General features: G+C 41.6%; 2 protein-coding genes across 3 annotated transcripts in view; one reads left to right on the top strand and one right to left on the bottom strand.

Annotated features, from left to right (window-relative positions):
- The window catches only part of FJX1 (four-jointed box kinase 1), a 71,319-nt gene extending 64,891 nt beyond the window's left edge, over positions 1-6,428 (bottom strand). Inside the window, exon 1 of the mRNA XM_031943567.1 lies at positions 6,323-6,428. Coding sequence (XP_031799427.1) covers positions 6,323-6,428 — 106 coding nt within the window. The remainder of the gene's footprint in view (positions 1-6,322) is intronic.
- Positions 6,429-14,800: 8,372 nt separating this feature from the next.
- PAMR1 (peptidase domain containing associated with muscle regeneration 1) overlaps positions 14,801-27,574 on the top strand; it is a 98,850-nt gene continuing 86,076 nt past the window's right edge. For both annotated transcript variants that reach the window (XM_003773693.4, XM_023506333.2), the window contains exon 1: positions 14,801-15,333. In XM_003773693.4, the coding sequence (XP_003773741.4) occupies positions 15,261-15,333 (73 nt within the window). In that variant the 5' untranslated portion in view covers positions 14,801-15,260. The remainder of the gene's footprint in view (positions 15,334-27,574) is intronic.

Below are 27,574 nucleotides of genomic sequence, written 5' to 3'. Positions count from 1 at the left end.
ATTATATAGTTGTCGACATTTAGGGCTGGGAGGAACCTTAGAGATAGTAGGTGATCCTCTATCATTTTACGAAAGGAATATTTGATACCAGATCAATCTATCGGTTAACCAATAAGCATCGACTATATTCTATTCAGCTGAATATTGGAGATAGAACAAGGATGAGAAATGCACTTGTGTTTTCACTGGTATTGGGAACTCCCATGGAAGGAACTAACACGTTTTCTCCATCTTATAGTATCAGGAAGTTGAAATAGTTTGCCAGACTCTTTACTCTAAGATGAAATGAAATAGCCACTGCCTTCAAGAAGATTCCACCTTGGGATATTATATATAGAGAAACATATTCAAAATAAAAACAAATGGGGAAGTACACTTACCCAAGATGATACGTCACCGAGGCTAGAATTTTAATTCAGTTTCCCTCATTGAGATCTGGTCTTTTTTTAAATAATACCATGCAACCTCTTGGCTTTTGAGTGTCATGTTGTCTCGGAAAGAGCTAGGATTCTTCTTCTATTTCTGAGAACTTGGGGAAACTCATCTCAACCCTGGTATCCCACTAGCTATTGTTGAAACTCTTCAGCCTTGCTGTGGTCTCTAAAGACCAAGGCAGGCCAGGACAAGAGGAGTGTAGAAGAGGAAATGGGAGGGCCAAACTCAAAGGGAGCTATTAAATATCTGTTTAAGCAAGGGCAATCTGTTAGATTCCAATAACTGTTTACATTTGTCTGGCTTCCTGCCCTACAGCTGGTTACCTGCCCAGAAACACAATTGGAAACACAACTCTTAACCTAGCTCAGGTTTCTTAATGAAATATGATTACAGACTCTAGAATATATGTATAACCCAAAGGCAACTCACCAGGGTTAATGGGCCCAGACCCACCAGAGCACCATATATAATGAGTCAAAATCTCAGCCTGGCTCGGGCCCAGCCCGACACATGGTTCTTTAGGAAGTCTGGGAACCACCTTTTTGAAGAAGGGAATTAAAGTCCCAAGTGAAAATTCAGGGACTGATTGTATCTGAGCCTTCCCCCCAACCCCCAGTGCATTTTCCTCCATGATTTCCCCTTTGAGAAGTCCTTACATTTCCTTAATACAATTCTATAGGAGATAATAGATTTTGAAGAATGAAATCTATGAACCTGTTCTTACTGGCAGTGAGGAATACACTTTCACTTAATTTTTTTAAATATTGATTTTTGTTATATTTTGTTTTTATATAATCTTCCTTGCTGAATAGATTGCTCTTTTCTTAAGTCATTGATTATCTCTCACAACAAAGATTATAAAAATCTGACCAACTTCCCAAGTAAATCAAGTTTGAAGTGTTCTCAGAGTAGATCAGGCCAATATTTCAAGGGGACATATCAAAGGTGGCTGGTGATCATTGCTCCCTGTGTCCATCAATGGGGGATGATGTGGATGGGCAGTAAGCAGTCTGTGTGAAGAAAGATGTAAGTAGTTTAATGAATGGCAAGTTTCACATGACATGGCAGCCTCCTTCCCTCTCTCCATCTGCTCCCCAAAGCTAAGGGGCTCCATTAAGGAAATCACAAGGTTTAGACAAGAGGCAGTGGGGCAGAGTGGAGATTGAAAGAGAATTGGTTTCGAGCCCTGTCTTTTTACAATAAACTCACTCTATGTGTCTCTTGGAAAGTAGCTTAATTTCTCAGTCCCCAGAACAGCTGTCGAAGAGTAGTTTCAGATCTGTGTTGATAAAGGGATTTCCTTACTAGATATTATGTTATAGGTTCAGACCCCTCCCCAAAAGGAAAATAGTGACCAAAACAACATGTAATGATACTGTCCAGTGAAGTCTGTCAACCAATAAGTCCACAAGTATTTATAAAGCACTTGGGGTCTGGATTCAGGAACACTCATCTTCCTGAGATCAAATCCAGCCTCAGATACCTCTCCAAGCTGTATGACCCTAGAGAAGTCACTTAACTCTGTTTGCCTCAGTTTCCTCACCTGTAAAATGAACTGAAGAAGAAAATGGCAAACCACTTTATTATCTTTGCTAAGAAAAGCCCAAAAGGGGTCAGAGAGTGAGAAATAAATAAACAACAATAAAACGGAAACTGAAATGAGTGAAATGGTTTTCTCAAAAGAGTAGGTAGGAAGACAAAAGAAAAAACAATTTCTGTTTTTTAGTGTTTGTCATGCAGTAGGCACTCAATAAATGTTTATTGATTAGTAAGTAAATACAAAGTATACAGAAGATATTAGATACTGTATCTCCCCTTGAGAATGTAAACATCTTGAGTTTTAGGTGGCTAGGGGACACCATAGTGTGTATTATTGGGTCCAGAGTTAGGAAGACCTGAATTCAAATTCAAATTAATTCAGATGTGACCTCAGATAATTACTAGATGGTCAAGTCACATTATCTCAGATGACCATAAAATGGGAATAATAACAGCCCCACTTTTCAGGTAAGAATCCAGTCATAAGAATCAAATGGGAAAATGGTTGTAACACATGAAACAAAACCTGGCACATAGTAGGTAGGATATACTCATTCCCTTTCTTGAATGCAAGACTTGCTTTGTTTTTTGCATCTCCAGAACCTAGCACAGTACCTTATAGATACAGTAATAGTAGTCAAGTCAAAAAATATTTAAGTTCTACATGGTAAACATCCTACTGAGTGCTGACACTTAATAGATGTTTTGGATTGATTGAGGAGTTGGGGACAGCATGAGAGCCAAAGTCCCCTCTGGCTCTGCCATTTTTTGATTCTGGCTCAGCGCCTCTTCCCTAAACTCCCTCAGCAGGAACATTTGGGAAGAGTGGATGAAATCTCTTGGCTGTTGCAAATTCAGAGACATATATGTAGAGAGTCTATAATGCTTTTTTCCCCTCATGAATATTCTGTCACAGATTTGACTACTGAGATAAATTGTTCAATGACCCACTCTGGGAAGCAAAGGATGGATCAGAAACATATGTTCACCTTGAACAGTTACGTCCTATTGTGGAGCACACCCCCGCCGAGAGGGCGAAGAGGGGAAGGGCTCTCTATGAATAGCTAAGCTCTAGGAATACTTCTGCTTACAGATGACACTGTACTAATTGCTCTGTGAAATTCTCTCTATGAGAGAGAGAGAGAGAGAGAGAAAGAGAGAGAGAGAGAGAGAGACAGAGAGAGAGAGAAAGAATGAAACTCATTCTTTAGTGAAATTTGAGTAATTCAAGGAGTTCAGTTTTTAATTATCTACAATTGAAAAATAGCAGTGATATACATTTTTTCATGATATACATTTTTTCATGAAATGTATATCATTTTTTCATCCATTTTATGACTCAGATAGAGAACCAAGAGTCCACTGACAGATATAATCTTGGAAGGCACTGAAGATGCCCTATGATCTGGACGCAGAATCTAAAAGGATATGGAAAAGTGGGAACCCATCTGAAATGACAGTGTTTTTCAAACGTCAATTCAAACTTTGGGTAATGAGAAAAGAGTAAATGACACCCAAATCAAAGAACCATGGATTCCTTTTAAGTCAGTTGGGAATGGGTGTGGGGAGTGAAAATCTGGGTACTGGATTCATTGGGAGAAAGAGACTGGGTGCTGCTGTTGGATTAGGGAGACAGATGCTAGCACATCTTGGGCTTTGCTGAAGAAGAGGTGAGAAGAGTGGTCTGAGAAGTTCAACAGGTGAAAACGTATGCCCTGAATTTCAGAGCATTGGACAAGGTTCCTGTTACTCAGCTTTAATTGCAGTTGTTAAAGACCCCCATTTTCTGCCTTCTTGGAAAGATGGTATTCTCTCTTCTTGGAAATGATGTTTGGCTGTGAATTATAGGATACCATGATCTTAGAAGAAACAGAATCATAGGTGTTTCAAAGGGCAAGGGACACCTGATAGGTATGAGGTGGTTTAGTATTTTACCAGCTATCATGTGTGCAAGAAATGAAATTAAAAGCTGCCATTAAGCTCATGTTTAAGCAGAAGGGATCAAATGATTACAAATTTAGAATTGTGAGGGAATTTGAAGGCCCACTCATCCAACCTTTTTTTTAATAGATAAGGAAACTGAGGCTGAGAAAAGTGAAGTAACCTGTCTGATGTGACACAGGTAGCCAACATCAGAACTGAGATTCAAATTCAGGACCTTCAGTTGCAAAGGCAATTGGCTTTCCAAGTGAGAAGGAAGAATCAAGGATGGGAGTTAGAAGAGCTAACTTTTTATATATCATATTCAGATTTGCAAAGAATTTTACAAGCAGTCTCATTTTTATCTTTACAACAACCCTGAGAGGTAAGTCTCATTTCCCTCACTTAACAAAAGAAGAAATTGAGGTTAAATAGCTTGATGACTTAGACACTGACTGATTTCTTTTGGGAAGGAAGGATGTAGAAAAAATTGTGAAAAACTGGACATAATGCTCCTGTGGAGTGAGAATCCATACTGATGAAATCTGGATCCATCTAAGATATGGTCTACTCCAAGAACAGACAGTGAATAAAACAAGTTTACACTGATTTATTCTTATGTCTAAGTTACTACTTACATATAATAACTAAAGTTGATGTTAAGGAGGAGATGAGAAAATGTATCTCCCTTTCTTTTTAGCAGAGATGGGGGAATCATGGCTTTAGAATATTGCATACATTGTCAGATTGGTAAATGAGTTGACTAATTCAAGCCATTTCCTTCCTTCCTTCCTTCCTTCCTTCCTTCCTTCCTTCCTTCCTTCCTTCCTTCCTTCCTTCCTTCCTTCCTTCCTTCTTTCCTTCCTTCTTCCTTCCTTCCTTCCTTTCTTTCTTTTTCTTTCTTTCTTTCTTTTTTTCTTTGTTTCTTTCTTTTCTAGCAAAAGATGGCTTATTGGGCGAGGGAAAAGGAATGGATATTTTCAGACATTAAAGTGAAAGAACAAAGGATCAATAAAGTTTTTAAAACATTATATTCATAGAAGAAAAAAGAATAGATAATGCTAAACAATAAATAATTTAAAAATAATTTCTGGTTGTCTGTGCAGAGGGATACCTAACTCAAACAAATGTAAGTTAGTGATTGGTTCCAACTAAATCTTGCCTTGTTTTTACTTCTGGTGACCTAGGACTCCTCAAGACAGTTCAAAGAATAGCTAAAGCACACAGTTGGAAGGTTAGTCTGAGGTCAGTTAGTATACCCCTGCCAAAAAGTGAATCTCCTCTACAACACTCTGATGAGTGGCCACCAAACTTAAGACCCCTGATGAGAGAGAACTCACTACCAGCCAAAGAGTTTTCCCAAATAGTAAATCAAAATCTCCTTTCCTATCATTTCTACCCAGTTCTGTGCTCTGCCTTCCACATGATACAGATCAACTCTTTATATTTATATTAAAATTTAAATGAAAAGTATATATTTATAGATGAGGAAAGTATTTTCTTTCTTTCTTTTTTTTTTGCTGAGTTAATTGGAATTAGGTAACTTGCCCAGGGTCACACAGTTAGGAAGTGTTAAGTGTCTGAGCCAGATTTGAACTCTGGTCTTCCTGACTTCAGGGCTGGTGCTCTATCCTCTGCCCCACCCAGCTGCTCTTTTTCTTTACTTTTTTCTTTTTTTTTTGACAACAAAGAGTTGACTTGTTAAGTTCACACTAGTAGTTATATTTCAGAGCTAGAATTTGAAAGTCTTGACCTTTTATTTTCAAATTCAGTGCTCTTTCCAGGGCTTAACGTGGTGCCTGGTATCTAGTAGTCATTTAATAAATTTTTGTTGACTTGACCCTCTACTGAAATAAGGAGTGGATTACCATCTTGTCCACACTCTGTCATCAACTTAGCATAAACTAACTTGAGACCAACCTTGTCTATATATCTGCTTTGAGTTTAGCCAGCAAGGAGAGAAATATAGTCAGTCTTGAATAAAAGGAAACCTGGTACTGTCAAACCTTGGAGAGTATTCCAAGGGTGATTAACAGAGAGCGGCCAGAGATGAGGGGAAGTTCATAAATAATTTTACCTGTACCGAGTTCTTGCTCATTTCCTTAAGAAATGGCTCACTCACTATGCATCAGGCTAGGATAGTACTTTTTTGGAGCAATCTACATGAGCTATGGTCGCCATTTTTGCAGTTCCCACTTCTAATGGCTTCACAGTTCAGTTGCACCATGGGAGATATAACTTTTGCATCCAGATGCATAATTTTCCATTTTAAAAAGTCAGAAATAGACTCTGTAGCCAAGGGCTTCAGGGAGATTACTGAATACCAAGTAGGGAGGCCCAGAGAATTAGAGAATACGGCATCTCCCTTATAAAGACTTACATAGAGAGAGAAAAATGTGGATGGAACAGGAGCCATAGACCCACCTACCAACTCCCTTGGCTCCCAATGGAAACACAGCCAAAAGCCGAGCCAGAACAGTATTCCTCATTGTGTAGGTGAACATCCGAGATTCATTAGCTTTGGTGGTTCCCATGGTAGGGCTGGGTTTCTTCTACCACATGTTACAGTCTGTTGGGATGGTCCTCCCTCCAACAAATACTTGTTGCCTTCTCCCCCCTTCCCCACTGAAATTTATCTATTTCATTTTAGGATCAGAAGGAAATGTCTTCTTTGGATGTTCAAGGGAGCCCCGCAGGTCTTTGAAAATTGGAGTAAAAACTTCTCTGGAGACCAGGATGGGATGGGATGGAAAGAACAATACATTTAGAATCAGAGAAAATGGGTCTATATCAGGCCTTTGGACCCAGATGACTCTGGAGGGGAAAGTGAGGCAGGTGACCTTGTGTGCAAGGCCCTCCCTCACTTACATCCAATTTACTTGCAAGTCACAGCATCCCTCGCTGAAGTCATGATCCTCTTCTAGAACAAAAGGCAAATAACAATGACCTTAGGCAAGTAATATATACTCTCTAGTTCATATATGATGTGAGGGATTAGACTTGATGAACGCTGAGGTCCATTCTTAGCTCTGAATCAATGATTCCAAGTGTTCAAAAAAGGGGATTTTAGAGGGTAAGTAAATAGTGTCCAATTATCTCATCATGGACCTAAAACTAGAATGAACCTTAGACATCATCTAGGTGTCTTATGGATTGGATTGGATACCCTCGCCTAGCAAAGGAGGTTTTGGACCACATGATCTTTCTAGTTCTAGCGTGTTCTACATTCAAAGATCCCTTCCAACTCTCACATTTTTGGAGCTTTTAGATTCAAATGTAATTACAGCCCATTAGACATTTGGAATATACAAATTATAAGCCTTGTAGCTTATCTGCGTCACACCATTAATTTCAATTGACTTCCCTGCTCCATACTTCTCAGCATGGTTCTCTTCAGGCATACAGTCTAAGGACTTATTTGTTTAGTTCTTCATTTATTTCGGTTGCTTGGGGAGGTGAGAGGAGGTGTGAGACTGAGCAAAGGATAGAGACTTGGTGGGGAGGGAAGATTTCCAAATTATCTCCTCTGGTTTACAATGTGATTTTAATATCTTTCAAATTCAAAAATGCTTTCCAAAAGGCAAATAATTTATGGATTAGTCACAAATGAGGCTTATTCCTAATAGTCCTCATCTGTGTGAAGCTCAAAAGTTGCTTATAAAGGGGAGTTGTCATTTCTAACCTACTGTGCTAGGGGAACTTTAGAAACATCTCCTTTTCTATATCTTCCTTAGAATTGTTCCATCTCTATCCTCCTTATTCCCTTTCTCTACTACTCTAAAGACTGAGAGTAGAATAGGAGAGCTAGCATTTATATCGCCCATGAAGGTTTGCAAATTGCTGTATACTCATTTGATCCTCACAACTCTGAGAGGTAGGTATTATTATTATTCCCATTTTACAGATAAGTAACTTGAGCTACAGAGAAGTTAAGGGAGTATCACAACTAGTAAATGAGGCAGGATTCAAACTCAGATCTTCTAGAGGATCAGAGACTTAAAGCTGGCAGGGACCTCAGAAGTTCTCTTTACAGATTAAAAAACCCTCAAATTTTCTTCCATTGACCTGCTGCTTTCTGCAGACATCAGAAGATTGCTCATTTCTAGAATCCTTTCTCTTTTTTATAGTATTTTATTTTTCCAAATCCTTGCAAAAATAGTTTTCAACATTCACTTTTGCAAAACCTTTTGTTTCAAATTTTTCTTCCTCTCTCCTCCACCCTTCCCAAGACAGCAAATAATCAGATGTAGGTTGAACATGTGCAGTTCTTCTAAAAATATTTCCATATTTGTTAGGCTGTGTAAGAAAAATCAGACTAAAAGGGAAAAAATACAAGAAAGAAATAACAACAACAAAAGGTGAAAATACAATGCCGTGATCCACATTCAGCTCCCATAGTCTTCTCTCTGGATGCAGGTGACTCTTTCTATCACAAACAAGTCTATTGGAATTGCCTTGAATCACTTCTTTGTTGAAAAGAGCCACATTCATCACAATCGATCATCACACAACCTTGTTACTGTGTACAGTGTTCTCTAGTTTCTGCTCACTTCACTCAGTGTCAGTTCATATAAGTCTCTCCAGACCTTTCTGAAATCATCCTGCTGATCATTTCTTATAGAACAATAATATTCCATTACACTCATAAACCATAACTTATTCAGCCATTCCTGAAATGATGGGTAACCACTCAATTCTAGATTTCTTTCTTAACAATTCCCAGTTCTCCTAGAAGATCTAAAAACCTGAGTGACCAATAGAGAGTCAGTGAGTGATCTCATTTGAAATTCCATAAAAGTGAGCTCAGGCCCATACCTTTATTATCCAAAACTTCAAGAGGGAATGATGGTGATTGTCAGTTCAGCCATTTTCAGTCACATCTGGCTCTTTTTGACCCCTTTTGGGATTTTCCTGGCAAAGATCCTCGAGTGTTTTGCCATGGTACAAACTTCTAACTCAGATGTTAGTGATCAGGGCTCAAAATAACTTTAGGATCTCCACTTTTGGGAACTCTAAACCATTCTAGAAAGTAGGCAGGTGGACAGCAGCCAGGAAGGAGGTGGAACTCATAGCTAGAGAGTGAGATGATGGAGAATCATGTCATTATGGATCTTAAATCTAGAGGATCCATACTTTATAATTAAGGAAATGAGACCTGAGGTGGGAAGTCAGTGACTTGGCCAAGATTTCATAGGCAGTAAACACCAGAGATGAGGTGATCATATACTTTGGAATTACATTTTTCCTCTGCTCTAGCCTCCAACTGCCCAGGAATTAAGACCACTTGCATATTGGTTCACACACATTTCTCAGTTCATTAAAGCTATTTCCATTCTATTCTTAAATATTTATCATGCGTGCAAACCCTTTACGACCATCTCATAGACTCATCGATTTAGAAGTAGGAAAGAACTCAAAGACTACCTAGAACAACCTTCTCAGTTTGTTGTCCTGTTGTGTCCAATTCTTGGAGTTTTCTTGGGAAAGTTACTGGAGTAGTTTGCCATTTTCTTCTTCAGATAATTTTGCAGATGAAGAAACTAAGGGAAACAGGGTAAACTGCCTTGACCAGGGTCACATATCCAATAAGAGTATGGGGCTAAATTTGAATTGCACCATAGAAGTCTTCCTGATTCCAAGCCCAGTACTCTGTGCTCTGTGGTGCCATTTAGCTGCCTAGCAGCACTCTCTCTGTCTCTGTTTGTCTCTGTCTCTCTCTGTCTTTGTCTCTGTCTTGTTCTCTCTCTCTCTCTCTCTCTCTCTCTCTCTCTCTCTCTCTCTCTCTCTGTCTCTCTGTCTCTGTCTGTCTGTCTCTCTCTTTTTCTCTCCTTTGATACTTGAGGAAACCATGGTCCAGGGAAGAGAGGAAAATATACAAAGTCATAAAGATAGTGACAAATCTGGGATTCCAAACCTCTATCCTCTATTTATAAGTCCAGCACTTTCCCTCTTACATCTCACTGGCTCTTTAATTGCTGAAGGACAGTAGTTCCCATAGGACTTTAAGGACCATATTCTACTTTGTCTTCTCACTTTCTACCTCTCACCAAGTCCTCTTGTGGACTGATCTCTCATATGGCCTTCCGTGTCTAAACCTACTATCCCCTTCCCACTGTCAATACCTAGTCCAGACCCTTATCACCAAACACTTGCAATTTCCCTCATTATCATCGCATTAAGAAGATAGGGTTTGTTTTACACTACAATTTTGCCCTCATCTTTTTACTGACTCTTATTTCATATTGATATCTATGGAATAAACATTCTTCCACTTTGGGAAGTGATACCAAAAGATCTATAATTTTCTTGTTCCTTTTTGTTATCTTTGAGCACTCACCCAGAGACAGCAGGTCTGGAAAAACACTTCCATGTTTGGCTTGTCTCTATCTTCTTTTCTGGGGATGTTTTTCCTTTAGTTGCCTCCTACGAGCTGTTTTCAAAAAGTGGATCCAAAATGGAAAAGGCCTTTTGGACAAATGTTAAAGACAAAGGAAATTCCTAAAAAGCAGCTTGGCCCATGGAATGGCCTGGACATGGAATCGGGAAGATTCATTTTCATGAGTTCAAATCCAGCCTCAGACACTTACTAGTTGTGGGACTCTGAGAAGTGAGCGACTTCACCCTGTTTGCCTCAGTTTCCTCATCTGTAAAGTGAGCTAGAGAAGGAAATGGCAAATCACTCCACTCTCTTTACTAAGAAAAACTTAAATGGGGTCATGGAAGAGTTGAAATGACTTGACATGAAATGACTCAATAACAAAATTATTAAAACAAAAAATGACGACCTTTTTTAAACCCAGAGGGAAAGTTTTCTGGCTCCTCTGAGAGAGCCTCAGGGGGAAAAGGAGATAGGGGCAGAGTTTCAGCGCCATTACATCTCTTCAAACACTGCTCAAGTAAGACCAAGTTGGACTAAGAAAGCTACCTCCCAGACATCTGGCTCCTTTCTTTGTCCACCCCCACTTGCTGCTTCTGCCTCCTAGCTCCACGTGACTTCTTGTGGTTTCCTTTGGTGTCTTCTTGTCTTGTCAGCAGCTGGACTCAATGAAATCACTTTTAAAGATCCACTCCTGGGACTATTTTGTACCCTATTAAGGGATCATCTAACATGGCTGGACCTTTTATAAACACTTCATTGTTGGCTCCTTTTCTGTGATTAAGCTCTGGGCTTTCAAGGGCCTTACACGATTTACCCACTGCTGCCAGGACTTTTTTTTTTACCCTGTGTGTGGACTTATATCATTCCTCTAGGGAACTCTCAGTGTGATAATTCCCTCCACTGATGCTGATTAATAGCTAATAATAACTAAAGAATATCTTGGGGGCACGAAGAGTTTAAGTGGCTTATTCATGGTCACACAACTAGGATGAGTCAGTGGTATGACTGGAACTCAGTTGTTTCTGATTCCAAGACTGGCTCTCAATCTGCTGCACTGTATTTCCTCTTCCAAAAGCACGGTTTTTCATATGCCATTCTCCTTTCCTTTCCTGTCCGTTCTTTTCTTTACTATGCTCTCTCCTCCCCTTTCCTCTTCCCTTTCTTTTCCTTTCTTTATTTCTCTTCCCTTCATTTCCTTTTTCTTCTTCTTTTTTTAAAATTTCCACTGTGTGTAGAATCTAAAGTCCTGAATTTTCCATCTAAGGATGTACACCATTTCCCCCCTCCCTGCTTTTTCAACTTTTTTCTCTTAATTTCTCTACAGAAACCCTTTACTGGAACCAAATATTTACCTACTTAACCTTGAACATTCACACCTCTGGGTCTTTGCTTATACCTGTCTCCCTATCTAGAATACCTCCCCCCACAACTTTCTCCTGGTTCACCACTTCCTACAAAGGTCAATACTTGTCTTATCTCCTTTGTGGAGCATCCCCAGGCTTTCCCAGTCACTGTGACTATAGGATTAAGAACCAGGAGAACTTCGGACATCAGAGAGTCCAGCATCTTCATTTTGTGGGTATAGACAAATAAAGTAAATTATCCAAGGTCACCCAGATAGTAGATAACAAACCCAGAGCTCAAATGAAAGTCTGTTGACCCCCAAACTCAAGGCTCTCTCTTCTACAAGCCATCACCCTCTTCACCTCTATTTTTTCTCACTCCACTTAATTTGACCCTTAAATACGTAGTGATGGAAGATTAGATAATCCTTCTGTCCATCCTATTTCCTCAACTAGACTATAAAATTCTTGTGGGACGGCATAATGCATAGCATTCAGCCATCCTAGATCACAGATTTGGGCTTAATAATCTTCTGAAACAGTGAGCCTCCCATCAGCCAGGCAAGTCCAAACACCATCACCACTTTGACCCCATCACTTCTCAGACACTAGGAATGACAGCCCTAAACCATGGAGCCCTGAGAATAGTGACATTAAATAATGACATGAAAGAAGAGGAATTAACATTTGTTTTGCTACTGTCCCCTAAGGACCATGGGAACTTCCATCTGCCTTAATCCCCCATGTATGTTGTCTCTCCCATTAGAATATAGAATTCCTTGAGAACAGGGGCCACCTTAATTTTCTCTCTTTCTCCCCAGGGTTTAGCACAGTGTTTTGCAATAGTAGATGTTTTGTAAATGGTTCATTTATCATTTCCAATTCACTCATTTTACAGATGGGAAAACTGAGGTACAAAGAGGGGAGTTTTCTCAGCCAAAGTTATATATACACCCAGTTCTAAAAGTGGGGCCCTCCTGCATCCAGAAGGTGAACTCTATCCCCAGATCAGCAAACTACCTGTTGGGGCTAAACTTCCAAACAGGGAGGTAGACAGAAGCATCCCCATTTCTTTTCTGACTCCAAATGTATTTATTCTTTCCACTATTTCATGCAATAATAATAATCAGACATGTATATAGCATTTTCAGTTTATGAAGTACTTTAACAAATATTATCTTTTCTTTATTATTATTTTTTTTTCCTTTTTTTTCTGAGGCAATTGGGGTTATGTGACCTACCCAGGGTCACACAGCTAGGAAGTATTAAGTGTCTGGGGCTAGATTTGAACTTACGTTTTCCTGACTTCAGAGCTGGTGCTCTATCCACTGCACCACCTAGTTGCCCCCCGCATTACTATTTTAGTAAAAGAATATCTAGCTGTGTGACCTGATTGTCTCAGCAAAAACAAAAACAACAACAAAAAAAGAATATGTTAACTTGAGGGCAGGAGCTATAGCATCATAGGCTTGATGCTCCTCCCATCCCATCTGGTGCCCTTTCTAATATAAACTAGTATAGTCTAATATAAACACTGTCTTTCAATAAGATAAGAAAAGGACCAAGCCAGAAGCTGGAAATCTGTTTTTGTAGAATTCCTGCCCTCTCAACTTTTGATGAAAGCTTCCAACCTGATCAGTCCCTTGGAGACCTCAAGAGAAAATCCAGACAGGGAGGGATCAGCTGAGGCGATCAGCGTAAGCAGTCCAGGTCACAAAGGGTCAGGGGGAGAGGGGAAGGATGCTGAATTTGGGTCCTGAATTTAAAACTGGAAGAAGGTTCCGAGACCACCTGGTCCAAAGTGCTCAGAGCACCTGAGTTTGAGTTGCAGTAAGACCTCCCCTTTCGAGGTCTTGGGTTTTGTTGTTGAGGTTCGGTCCTTTTGGACTTTTAGCACACTAATCCTCTCCATGGCTTTTCTTGGCATAGCTGCCCGTGTGATTTGCTGTTTCCTGCTCTGGTAGATTAAAGAAAACAAGGTTAGGTCACTTGCCTAGAGTCACCCAGTTATTAAGTGTCTGAGGCTGGCTCTGAGTTCGTCTTGCTGACTCCAGGCCCAGTGTTCTAGCCACTGAGCCACCAAGCGGCTTCCAGCTCTCAGTTTCCCCATCTGTCAGAATGAGGAGGTGGGACTCAACGGCCCCTGAGCGCTAGATGTGGCATCCGGAGGTTCTGCCTGTTGTCAGCGCACCCCGGCAGCCTGTAATTAAGCTCCTCATTCAGTCACTGTCGGAGAATGTGCGTTATCACAAACACATGTCTGGGAGCAGCAGATCTGCCGGCTGTTCCCCAGCGGCTGCGGGAGCGGGGAGGCGGTGGTCGGGGCTTCCCACCTGTCCCGGCCCCTCGCGGCGACCGCTTTTCCCTGGGGCATTGGGCCCTGGAGAAGACAGCAGCCCAGGGGAGGAGGGAGAAGCCCGAGGGGACGAGACCGTGGAGACCAGGACAGCCCAGAGGGGGAGGGAGAAGCCCGAGGGGACGAGACCGTGGAGACCAGGACAGCCCAGAGGAGGAGGGAGAAGCCCGAGGGGACGAGACCGTGGAGACCAGGACAGCCCAGAGGGGGAGGGAGAAGCCCGAGGGACAAGGAGACCAGGACAGCCCAGAAGGGAGGGAAGCCCCAGGGGACGAGACCGTGGAACCAGGGGCCCAGAGGAGGAGGGGAAGCCGAGGGGCGAGACCGTGGAGACCAGGATGCCCAGAAGGGGAGGAGAAACCGGGGGACGAGGGCAGCCCAGGGGAGGAGGGAGAAACCCGAGGGGACGAGACCGTGGAGACCAGGACAGCCCAGAAGGGGAGGGAGAAACCCGAGGGGACGAGGGGCCCAGAGGGGGAGGAAGCCCGAGGGGACAGACCTGGAGAAGGACAGCCCAGAAGGGAGGGAGGCCGAGGGGACGAGACCGTGGGCAGGACAGCCCAGAGGAGGAGGGAAAGCCCGAGGGACAGACCGTGGGAGACCAGGATAGCCCAGAGGGGAGGAGGCCCAGGGGACGAGACCGTGGAGACCAGGACAGCCCAGAGGGGAGGGAGAAGCCCGAGGGGACGAGACCGTGGAGACCAGGACAGCCCAGGGGAGGAGGGAGAAGCCCGAGGGGACGAGACCGTGGAGACCAGGACAGCCCAGAGGGGGAGGGAGAAGCCCGAGGGGACGAGACCGTGGAGACCAGGACAGCCCAGAGGGGGGAGGGAGAAACCCGAGGGGACGAGACCGTGGAGACCAGGACAGCCCAGAGGGGGAGGGAGAAGCCCGAGGGGACGAGACCGTGGAGACCAGGACAGCCCAGAGGGGGAGGGAGAAGCCCGAGGGACCAGAGCATCCCGGAGGAGAGGAAGGCCTCCGGGAGCGGACGCCCGATCCGCGTCCCGCTCCAGCCCGGCTCCTTCCCCGCCACGCCCCCCACCGATGGGGGCAGCAGCGCCTCGCCAAGCCCAGAAAGGGTTAAGGCAGCAAGCGCAGAGGGAGGCTTGAACTGACGTTGCTCTGGCTGAAGGTAGTTCCCCTCCGATGAGGATGGGAGAGCCGCGCTCTGGCTGAAACCCGAGCTCCCCGTCAGCCAGGGCTTGGTGTGGTCCCAGGCTCCCGCCTGCCTCCGCGCCTGGAGCCCGAGCCCCGGCAGTTCCCCAGTGCGCTGGCCCCGGGAAGGATGGAGCTCGCCTTCTGGACCCAAGCGGGGCTCACTCTGCTGCAGCTTCTGCTCATCTCGTCCTTGCCAAGAGGTACCGTAAGTAGCCGGCCAGGCTGGCGAGGGCGCGCGACGCCCTCCCGGGGAGGGGGCAGCTCAGCCGGTGCCGCCGGGCACAAAGCCCGGCTCCGGAACCGGGCGGAGAGCCCTCCCGAGCGGGGGAGAGGGCAGAGGAGCTTTGTTCCTGTCTAGCGGTGACGCCGAGGGATGATGCACTGGGAGGGGAGCGCGTTTCTTTGTAGAGTCCAACTTGTAAAACTCACGAAAGACACTGATCCCCCCCCCTCCCCTTCTACAGGTGTGTATGGGTGTGGGGTCAGGGGCTTTAGTTGCTGTATTTGCCTTTTTTTTTTTTTTCTGTTGTTAACACATGACTACAAGGATGATTGAGGTTTAGGTTCTTAACGCTGGCTTGTAAAGGGGTAGGTAGATAGCTTAAGAAAGTGGTTCCTTCAAAAAGAAAACACAGGAAAGAAAGAACAAAAGAGAAGAGAGAAAGAAAAGGAACATTTAAAAGTAGAGGAGAAAGCCAAAAAAAAAAAAAAAGGAGAGAAGAAAGAAAGACGAAAAGAGGAAGGAAAGACCAAAAAAAAGGGGAAGACAGAAAGAAGGAAAGACAAAAAGGTGGAAATGGAGAAATAAGGGAGGAAGTCAAAAGAGAAGGAAGTGAAGAAGGAAAGACAAATAAGGAAAGAAAGACTGAAAGAAGGAAAAACCAAAAGGGGTATTGAAGAAATAAGGGAGCAGTTCAAAAGAGAAGAAAGAAAAGAAGGAAAGAGAAAATAGAAGGAAATGAAGAAATAAAGGAAGAAGTCAAAAGAAAAAAGAAGAGAGGAAGAAAAGACAAACAGGAATGAAGGAAGCAAAGCAAAAAAAAAAAAAAAAAAAAAGGAAAGGAAAGGGAAACCAAAAGCAAAGAAGAAAGGAAAAGAGGGGGGAGGAATAAATGCAATAAAAAAGAATGAAGAGAAGATGTCAGGAAAAAGAAGGAAAGAAAGCAAAAGAAAAAAGGAAGAAGGAAAGGAAAAAAGAGAAACAAGGGAAAGGGGGGGAATCAGGTAGAAAAAAAGGAAAGACAAGTTATATTTTGATGACGTTCTCTTCATCTTTCAGCTAAGCTGCAGTTTAACTTTTCATTTAAGGGCAGAGTTTAACTCTTCAGTGTTTTTTTTTTAACCCTCCTCCAGAAGGTACTGTGTTCTTTGCTGGAGTAAAAAGTACACCTTGGATGCCTAGCCGTGCTCAGTGCTGGGTTTATGATCACTTCAACAGCCTCATTTGTCAGATACTGGCTTCTAGCCTTGGGTTTGTCATACTATTTTTCTCTGAGGAGAGATGGAAAAACTAGATCTTAAAGAAGCTTCTTGGACAGATTCCACATGAAGGGTCCCTTGAGTGGGAGCTGCTGAGCCCACTCTGAACACAGAGGCAAAGGAGGTACAAGTTTTCTATGAGCTGGTGTTAAAGAACAGCATGAAAGAGAAGGTCTAGCATCTCTCCCAGCATACCCCTTGGTGGTCTAGCCTTGACTTTGGGGCAAATCTTGAACATAAGTTTGACTCCTTAGACATTCAGCCAGGGGGTTATGAAGGTGCTGAATTAATACATTCTATTGATTCACCTAGATTTGTTCATGTTGATTAGTAGAATTTGAAATAGAGAGACAACAGAAGAGAGACAGAGAGAAAGAGGCAGAGAAGGACAAAGAACTATAGAGAGATGGACAGAGAGGGACACTGGGACAGAGACGGTGATAGAGACAAAGAAACAATAATGGCATTGAGAATTTAATTTGCCAGGGAAAGAAAAGAGAATGGCAAAAACTCATCAATTAGGGAATGCCAGTATAAAGGGAGTAGAGTAGAGGAAGGAGAAAGGCGGTACCAACCTGACAGTCAGAAAGCCCTGTTTTAATTTCAGCTTTGCAGAAGTATCTGGATGGAACAGTAGGTAGAGCTTTAGTCTTGGAGTTCAGAAGTTTAAATCCAGTCTGAGAAACTAGTCATGTGACTGGTCAAATAATTGCTGCCTGCCTCAATTTCCTCAAGTGTAAAATGGGAATAATAAGGACACCAGCAGGACTGTTATGAATCTCAAATGAGATAATAGTCATAAAATACTTATCCTGACTCAAGCTGAAAAAAGAACTAAGATATGTCTTTCCTTGGTTCTCAGTTTTCTTCTTTATAAAATGTAGGGGTTAGCCTAGATTGGACATTTTCTGATACAGCGACAGGTAAAAGCATGAATAAATAAAACCCACTCCTAACTCCTGGTTCATCCTTTTACCTCCAACCTCACTACTGACTAAAGCTTTATGAGTCACTAACATGGAGTCCCTTGAATTTTTATAATTTTTTCTCCTTCTCCTTAACTGCAGTGGGGAAAGGGCTAGTGAGGGAAGGAGTCATAAAGCAGTAGTTGATGAAGAAGGAGAAGAATCTGGACTGCCCACATCCTGGATCCACAGCCCCAGGAATCAAAATGACTTTGTGGAAATTGGCGAGAAATAAGTTCTGACTTGAGATGAATTCTTGGCTGGTGAACAAAGTGCTGAACCTGGTGTCAGGGATGCTTGGTTTCCCATCCGTCCCTAGCTAGCCAATCCTGGTCAAGTTACACCTTAACTTCAGGTTAAAACTTCTATATGCCTTTAAAGTCCCTACTTAGACAGAGATGATGGAAGGAATCTTCATATAGGGAGTTTCCCATACTGACAAATTCAATTAACCATTATAATGCTCTCCCACTCAGCTGCTAATGTCATTTCCCCATCTAATATCTCTTTTGCATTTATTTCGTATAGGTAAATTTCCTTTGAGGCAGGGACTGTATGACTTTTGTCTTTATATCTCTAGCACATAATAAGCATTTAATAAATGTTTGTTGGTTGATTGCTACTATAGGATAAAAGTGAGATGACTCCCATTCTCATTTCAGATCTTCACACTGAGATTAGTCATATTTCTTTGGGATAAGTTTTGTTGGATGGTTTAAGGTTAGGCTAAATATGAGTAGACACACTATAGGTAGCTAAAGTGCTATCATTCCCTACCTCCTTCTCCCTCCTTCTTGAGTGATCCACATGCTTAAAGACCCAACTGATACTTCTCTTCAATGTCGCTTGAGAAGAGTGCATCCTTCTGGAGCTTGACGGCCCCTCATGAACATTTCCCTTCTCTGGTTCAGATATGTCTCCATTTGATCTCCATGAGGCAGTAAATAGAGGAGATACCTCCTATACCCAACCAACAAACCAACCAACTCCAACTCTTCATTTTTTAAGTAGCCCAGGATCTGAAAAACTCATTTATTCCTGACTCCAGAATCTCCTCCACCTTCTGCTATGGAAAATTTGCAAGGGAGGATCCGTTTCATTTTGGCAGCCAGAGCTGCTAATCCTAGCAGGGAAGAAATTCACATGTCTGAGAGGATGTTGTAGCTATCGGGCATCTGAACTCAGATGGATGAGGAAGCTGCGTGGAAAAGGAAAATCCAACTTGGAGAAGTTCTGTCCCAGGGAGAATTGGAGAATCTGGTTTTGGCTGGGAGACCCGCACTGATCCCGTTTAATGATTTTTAAGAAGATCTGTTGAGTTGTAAACATTCTCCAGGATTCTGGGAGGAGACTGGTGGAGTAACAAGAGTCACATGATGGATGCTGGACAACAAGAATCAAAACAATGGGTCAAATGATAACACAGTCATGGGAGCCCGCCCAGCTCAGAAACACAGCTCTCTGAGCTCTGCCAAGGTTACTCTCTCTAATAGGAAAACCTCATTTTGAATACGGCCCACTTGGGAATTCTTCTTAATATGGATAATGTTGAAAGTGCGGCTTCCAGGGCAAACGTTAGCTGGATGGAAAAGGACCTGAATTCATCTGGAGGGGAAAATGAAACACAGTTAGTGGGCAAAAGAAGGAAGCCACCTGAGAGGGAATGGGGGAAGAGGACAAGAAACGAGGGGTCAGATTTTAATGCATTATTGAGTCAGGAATGGAGAGCCTTCGTTACAGGGGTGAGGGGGGGGGAGAATGGGAACTTTGTCCGAAATCCACTTCTGAGAGCTCCCAGATCCATCAACTTTACCATAACTTAATCTTGGAGGAATGGAATGTTAGAACTGGAAGGGATCTTCAAATCCCAACCCTCCCCAAGTGACCTTGTATTTATTTTACTTAAACTTGACAAAGAGAGGCAGCTGTGGAATAGAAAACAGAGAAGATGCGAAGTCAAGTCTTGCCTCTAACATACTGACTTTGTGACCTGGGCATGTTACTTAGCCTCTTAATATCCTGGGCAGGTCTCCAAGATTTTAAGTAGCAGAACACAGTTAATGCAGACTGATGCAATAAATTTCCTTACTGGCAGATTCTTATATTAATGAAAGCAAAAATCCTGTTAAAGTTTTTTGTATAAATTAATGAGCATTTATTAAGTGCCTACTATATACTGAATACTGTGTTAGGTGTTGAGGTGGGTATGAAAATATGAATGAATGAGTCTCTCTGGGAAGGTAATCCACCAACAGTTTTGATAACCAGGGATGACTTTGTATGTGTTTTTCATGTCTGACATGAAGTAGGTGCCTAATAAATGCTTATTAAATAGATTGATTGAAGATTATCTAGTTACCTGGAGTCTGCAAATTAGTTTTAAAATATTTTGATGATCATGTTTCAATATAACTGGTTTCCTTTCTAATCTTCTTTATTTTATGTTTTTAAAAATAGTATTCTGAGAAGGGTACATGGACTCCTCCACATCTCCCTGATCCTCATCTCCATATAATCTCAAAACAAGGTTAAGAAACTCTGATTTAGCTTCCGTTGAAGGAAACTGAGGCTCAGAGATTCCAACCTGTGAGTGGCAAAGCCAGGAGGAGATCCCTGGGCTTCCAATGTCTGGTCCAGTGCTCAGTCCAGGACAGATGGCATTCATGAAGCTCGTTAGGGATTACAAAGTGCTCTACATATATCATCTAGTTCCCTGCTTGCATCCCCCTGTGAGATGGGTTCTCTTGTTTTCCCCATTTTACAGATGATGGGACTGGAGCTCAGAGAATGGGAATTAGCATGAATCTGAGGCTGCTAATCCTATGCTTTTTCCAGCACCCCGACCTGCATCCCTCTCCGTCCCATCAGCACCTCTACCGCATGATTTGGGGGCAGCTGATTGATTGCTAATCCAGTAAAGTCTTTAGGACTGGGCTGCTGAAAACATGGGACCTCATCCATACCGTTGAGCTCTTCTTGACGCCACTGGCTTAGCTGCGGCGGCTGAAAGTGACAGATGAATTATATTTCCAGGGAAGCGAGCCTGTGGTCCTCCACCCAGATGTTGGACGGCAGGCAAGAGGAAGCTCATTTCTATATTTCCAGCTGTGTGGAACGAGGATAGGAAAAATTAGCTAGCTGGGAAGGAGCTATGGAATAACCAGAACTCACATGCTTATCTCATTTGATACGGATGACCATCACGGCAGTGAGGTGGGTTCTGCAGACATTATTGTTCCCATTTCACAGATGACAAGACTGAGGTTCGGTGATCCTCCAAAGCCCCCAAACTAGCAGGTGTCTGAGCTGATATTATACTCAAACAGCCAAACACTGTTGTTTCAATCTGGATGGGGAAACTAGACATGGACATAATTTTGAAAATTAAAAAGCTTTAATAAGCTTTTAAAATATTTTAATTAATAATTATTTTATTTAAATTAATTTTATTTATTTAAATTACTAATATTTCACATTTTAAATAAAAAATAAAGCTTGTAATCTAATTTGATCTTCATGTTGGTGGCAATATATCCATTTTAGAGATGAGAAAGCCATGGCTCAGAAGAATTAGAAAACTTGCCCATGTTTACACAGTTGAAGAGTTGCAGAGTGAACAAGAATCCCATCTACAAGAGACTAATCTTTACTTGAAGAACTCCTGAGCAGTCCATTTCTCTTTTAAATAATTCAGTTGGTTAGGAAGAGCTCTAATCCATTGATCCAAATTGTCTTATCTACAGTTTCCACCCATTTGGGCAGACCTGGGATCCAAGGACATTTCCACTCCTTTGAGTTCTCTTGAATTGCTCCCTTATTGAAGGGCCAAAAAAGGGGACGTGGAATAGATAAAAGGTGAAGAGGCAGGATAGTGTAATGGAAAGAGTCCAGCATTTGGAATGACATGGCTTTGAATCCTGGCTTTAATATGTTACTTAGTCCCTCGGTAACCTGTAACACTTAGGGTGTCTTCTACCTCTGAATCTATAATCTTAGGCAGAATACCCAGCTCTAAACCGAGAAATGTGAAAAAGCAATCATCCTTTTATCGAAGTGCTGTTGAAAAGCAGGAACACTGAGCCTCCTGGTATCACCTTTACCTAAAGGAGAGCAAGAACTAGGGCTTTAAATGTTCCTGTCACTGAATTCGAGAGTCCAGGGATAGGCAGCCAGCTGGAAAGGTGGGAGCTGTGACATGACTGGCAGAAATACTGCCCAATGTTCCCAGCTTGAGGAATTCTATCCCTCAGAGCTCCAAAGAGTTGGCCAAAGCCCTTGGGTAAAGACTGGAGGAAATGTATCTAAGGACACAAATCTCAGAGTCTTAAGCAAAATAAAAAAATATAGGAACCTGGACTCTGATCTGGCCAGCGGTGTTTGTTTGTTTTGGCCGTCAGGGCTGACCAGAGACATTGGGTCCCTCCGCGAAATCTTGCTTTCCATTGCCCCTCTCTGAGGTCTATCTCCCCTTTGCATCTCTTCCTTGTGACCTTCTGTGTTACTGTGGGATCCTTCCATCTTTTCAGGTCCAATATTGGTGCCGCCTTCTTTAAGAAGCCTTCCTTGGGCTGTTACAAGGTCTATCTTTTAACTTCTTTGTATTTGGATCCCAGTTCTACCCAAATGTGTAGAAACTGTAGATGAGACAATTTGGATCAACAGATAAGAGATCTTCCTAACCAACTGAACTATTTAAAAGAGAAATGGATTGCTCAGGAGTTCTTCAAGTAAAGGTTGATCTATTATAGATGGGATTCTTGTTCACTCTGCAATTTATCAACTGTGGAAACATAGGCAAGTTTTCTAATTTCTCTGAGTCATGACTTTCTCATCTCTAAAATGGGTATATTGCCATTAACCTCAAAGGGAGATTGTGAAGATTAAATTAGATTACGAACTTTAATTTTTTTATTAAAGCTTTTTAATTTTCAAAAGATCTGTATAGATAATTTTTCATCATTAACCCTTGCAAAATCTTGTGTTCCAATTTCCTTCCCCCTTCCCTCCACCCGCTCCCCTAGATAGTAAATAATCCAATATTAGATTACAAACTTTAAAGCACACAGTAAAATGCATAAAGGTGGAACAGACCTCTGAAATCGCTTAGTCCCTCATTGTACAATTGAAGAAATTTAGACTCAGAGAAACTGTTACTTTGCTCAAAGGCACACAAGTGGCAGAGATCTGACCCCAGAACCTCTGTCTCCAAAGCCAGTGCTTTTTGTTCTGCTTCGCATTGTCCTAGAAAATAAAAACATCACTAGTTGGAATCTCTTTCAGGCAAGTGCACACAGCTGTCATACTACTGGAAAATCATGTCTTAAAATGATAGATCCAGGTATATGGCTACTTAGGTTGGCTCTGCTGTCCAGAGAATTAGAGAAATGGGATACTACGCTCTAAACATGGCTCATTTGCTTCATCTTTCCCCCCTCCTTCCTTCCTAAAGGAGCAGTGGTAATAAGAGTCTCATTATTCCTATATTATATCAGCATCTAAGATGACTCATAAAGGATGGCAGCTGTAAGCTTTTCAAAGAGCTATTTATTTAGAGGCACAGCTAGGCAAAGAAAAGATGGGAGCCTTGAGACTGGACAATTCTGGTGGGAAAGGCTTGAAGGTTTTAGCGGATGGCAAGTTTGACTTGAGTTATCTGTATGTCATGGCCCCAGAGGACAGAACTAGGGACAATGGACACAAGTTGTAAAGAGACAGATTTTTGGCTCAAATGAAAGAAAAGCTTCTTAATGATTAGAGTGTGACCCCAGTGGAGTGGGAGAGGAAGTGAATTCCCTCTGGGAGAACTCTTCCCATAGCATGGAGATGACCCATTTGGGTAGGTTGTAGAGAGAATTCTTGTTCAGATGTGGGTTGAAGAAGATGATCCATGCACCTTTCATCTCAAAAATCCTGAATCTAGCTCACAGGGACTTTTAGTCTATTGCCTGAGGGTGATGGGAGGCCCATAGGAAAAAAATAGATGGGCTTGATGCCATAGGAGATCAATTTAGCTTATTATGTGGACATTAGGGCTTTTGTAGGGCAGTCTGTCCTTATGGGACTGAAATGTATTCTCATTAGAAAGCTAGATGACAGACTTCATGAAGTTTAGGCAGGAAAATGAGTCATGGAAAAAACCTGGTCACATGTGCTTAAATCTGTTCTTCCAATATTTCAGTGAAAAAGTGAATGTGCCCAATCATTTGGGAGAAGTTGCCATTGGCCACACATCCCTTATTTACATCTGGGGGCTCAGATATCACTCTGCTGCGTTCTTAACCATTTATTTAATATTTAGGTAGTAGAAAGGTGTTTACAAAGTAGGAGGGAATCATAGGCAATTCACAGAATATGCAGTACACCCACCAATGGTCACTTGATTGCTTCTTGAAGAGTGATAACGAGGAGAACCCATTCCATTTGGGGATAGCTCTAATGATCCAATCACGTAACCTCAGAGCTCTGGGAGACCTTGAGGCAATTTAGTCCAAAGAAACAAAAATCATCTTGGCAATTTGTGGAATCAGTGCTTATCTGACCTATGATTGAGAGCCTCCAGGGAGGTCTTCATTATATCTCAAGGCACCCTATTGCATTTTGGAATGGCTCTGATTTTTAGGAAATCTTTCCTAGGAGATAGAATAGTCGGATCTGATGGGCATTGGGAAATTGCCAATTATTTTTCAGCACAGTGGTGCTGGTTCAATTCTACCTATAAGGAAGGCTATATTTCCAACTTTATAAGGGCTGCACTCAAGGCAGAGATGCTCATTAGGAAGACATTGCAATAATCCAGGTCAAATAATGAGATCTTGAAGTGGGATAGTGGCAGTGAGAGTCATAGGTGACCTTGAGCAAATCATGGAAACTGTTAAAGCTTCTCTAATTGTGCCTGAAAAATGGACTTTGAAAGGATGAGTCATTTCTTAAGTGCTTTGAGATCTGTAGAATCAAAACATTCTGGAGGACAGAATTTACAGATGTTTCTTTCATTTCCTACTTCTTTTTTTAAGCTTGAATTTATGTTTCCCTCCAGAAGATTATTGTTTCTGGTTCAAAGCCGGGCCCATGATGTGAAATTTTCTCCCTTTCTATGTGGCCACTGGACAGTTGATATATTATTTTAGTTTTAGTGTATTTTTTCCAAATTACATCCTTCTTCATCCCTTTCCTCCATTTGCCCCTGAGAAGATCATTATATGATTTCTCCATGTTGGAGGTAAAAACTGGAATTGAATAGATTTGGAGAGGGGAATGATGTGTAAGAAAAATTCTTTCCATCTTTTTCAGAGAAGAAATGTAAGAGAAACCTTAAGACTGGAGAGTTAGAGAAAACATTGATTTCCATCTTTGGTATTTTTCTTCTTCACCAACTTAACTCTCCCATTTCAACTAATCTTTTGTGGATTAAAAGATTTTAAATTGCAGGTAAAAAAATCCTGAAGATTTAAAATCTGAAATTCCAAGGTAGAAGAGAAAATTCCATCCGCATCTTCTTCCTTTTTTGCCCTGTTCTTTGAATCAGCTGGGTTCAGATGTGAACTCCTCCACCACTCACTTCAGCCCCTGGGTTTCCATCAGCCAACAGGTCATTAGCACTTGAATGTTCTGCTGGTATGTCATCTGTTGACATGTGAAAGCATTATGTGTCCAAAACGACATATCTTTCAGCTCTTTTCCCTTTCCCCATCTCCGGTACACCTTCTTTATTTCTTTTCAAAACTATCATCATTTTCCCAGTGTTTAGATCTGGAAAATGGCAAATTCTCTCGTTCAGTCCCTGATCCAACAACTAGCCAATTCTTGTCTACTTTTCTCATATCACCTCTTTACATTTTTAAATCTAGACTTTGGAGACATCACCTAGATTAGGACAATAAATTTCTAAGTTGTTTACCTGACATCAGATCTTTTCTAATTCTGAACCACCTTGGCCGATATTGATAGATCAAATTTCCTAAGATGATAATAATAATACTTGTAATACTGATAATACCAGCTACAAATCATAAGGCTCTATAAGCTCTCTCTTTCTTTCTCTCTCTTTTCTTCTCTCCCTCTTTCTCTCTTTCTGTTTTCTTCTCTCTCTTCATATATATGGATATACTTTATATACACATATGCATAAATATAATTATGTACACATATATACATATATGTATATTGAAATATGTGTATATATTTGTCTAGAGTAAATGAAGGGCTGAAATCCATCAGTGAATTGGGGGAGGTCTATCTCAAGCACATGAAGACTTTCCTCTGCAGAATGGGCAAATGAAAACAATTTGTTCCAGTGGTTATGAAGGGATTGAAGTAGATATTATGGAAACCTTAGAACATCAAGGTCATTCACTGCATCCCAGGGTACCGTCAGTCATCCCTGTCTTTGTCTTGCCATTGTACGTTGAAGAATGGGGAAGAGAGAAGGAGGCTAATGACTTTGTGCAGTCCTCCCTCACTTAAATCCAGTTTACACATAAATCAAACATCACCAGTGATGTCATTGGTTCTTTTTGGAAAACAAAAATGAAGGAAAACAACAACATATATGTATATATATTCACACACGTTGTCTCATTTGATCCTTATGGCAATCTTGTGAGGAAAAATGCTGTTTTTATGCCATTTTAAAGATGAGGAAATTGAGTCTGGGAGAGGAAGAGTTGAACTTTGTCTTGAGGTGGGAGTAATGGATAGTAGTTGGGAAAAGACTATTTTAGTTTAGAGATCATTAAAAAATTTCTAATGGTGAGATCTATCACAATAATCTAGAGAGCATTAAAAACTTTATATTGATGATATTCTCAATAATCTAGAGCAAAGCTTCTTAAAGTCTGGGTCATGACCTCATATGGGATCATGTAACTAAATGTGGAGGTTGGGAAATTTTGATTTATTATCAGTCAATGTATGATTTACATATCTTTTTTATATACTTGTGTAGCAGAGGTAACATAAAAATTTTTCAGGCTAAAAGGAGTCATGAGTGGAAAAAGTTTAAGAAGCTCTGGTCTAGAGATCATCAAAAAATATCTAATGATTAAATCTATCCCAATAGGAAGTATGGGGGGAAGGTCCTCCTCCTTGGAGGTCTTTAGACAAATACTGGATGATCACTTGTCTGTATCAATACCTTTAAAGTAGCTACTATGTGCCAGACATTTTTCTAAGTGTCAGGAAACAAAAATTATTCCCTGCCCATAAAAAGCTTATATTCTAATAAAAATAGGTATATATAAAGATGATTCTTATTCAGCTACAGCTTAGAGCCCATAATCATTTTTATATCATATCACCAGATTTGGGTAGTCTGGTAAAGCCTGTGGATTCCTTAGAATAAAGCTTTTAAATGCCAAAATAAAATACACGGGGCTCCAAATAAAATGAATTATATTGTAAATTTAATTATCGACACATTAAAAAACAACCAACCTGGGGGGGTACCTGGGTTAAGATCCCTTAGACTAGAGGGTTCCAATTCTGAAATTTGGTTGTAAAATGGTCTCCTCACCAACTCACCGGAGATATAAAGGAGATTCCAGTTCTGGAAGAAAGATTAACCATTACTCTTCTTCGGTTAATGTTGAGAAGGAGAAGGGGGTCACCCGGGGGCACCAACAGCTTTTTGCTTGGTTGGATTGGAGCTGACTTTCCCCAAAGACTCCATTCCTGTCAACCCTTCTCTTTCTGGACTTCCCCTGAACTAATATAGGCAAGGCTCTGAGGACTTTTATCACTCCACTCCCTGAGGTCCCTCCTGGCAGGGAGCGGGTTGGGTTAGTGGTTTGGCAAGCACAAACCTGAATAAGTGGAGTGTCTGCTCCAACCGCTGGGGTGATGGAAAAAACAGAACTTCTACTGTCAGGGAGAAGTGATGAATAAACTGTAGACGACTCCATTTCATGTATCTGGATTTTGCCATCCCAAAATAAGTCTCTGGTGGGTAGAAAAGTGGCGCTGGGGCCGGTAGAGAATGTGGGGATAGTTAGTGCAAGGA

This window comes from Sarcophilus harrisii, chromosome 6, assembly GCF_902635505.1.
Source record: "Sarcophilus harrisii chromosome 6, mSarHar1.11, whole genome shotgun sequence".
In the NCBI taxonomy this organism is placed as follows: domain Eukaryota; kingdom Metazoa; phylum Chordata; class Mammalia; order Dasyuromorphia; family Dasyuridae; genus Sarcophilus; species Sarcophilus harrisii.
This window is presented reverse-complemented; position numbering and strand designations above follow the sequence as displayed.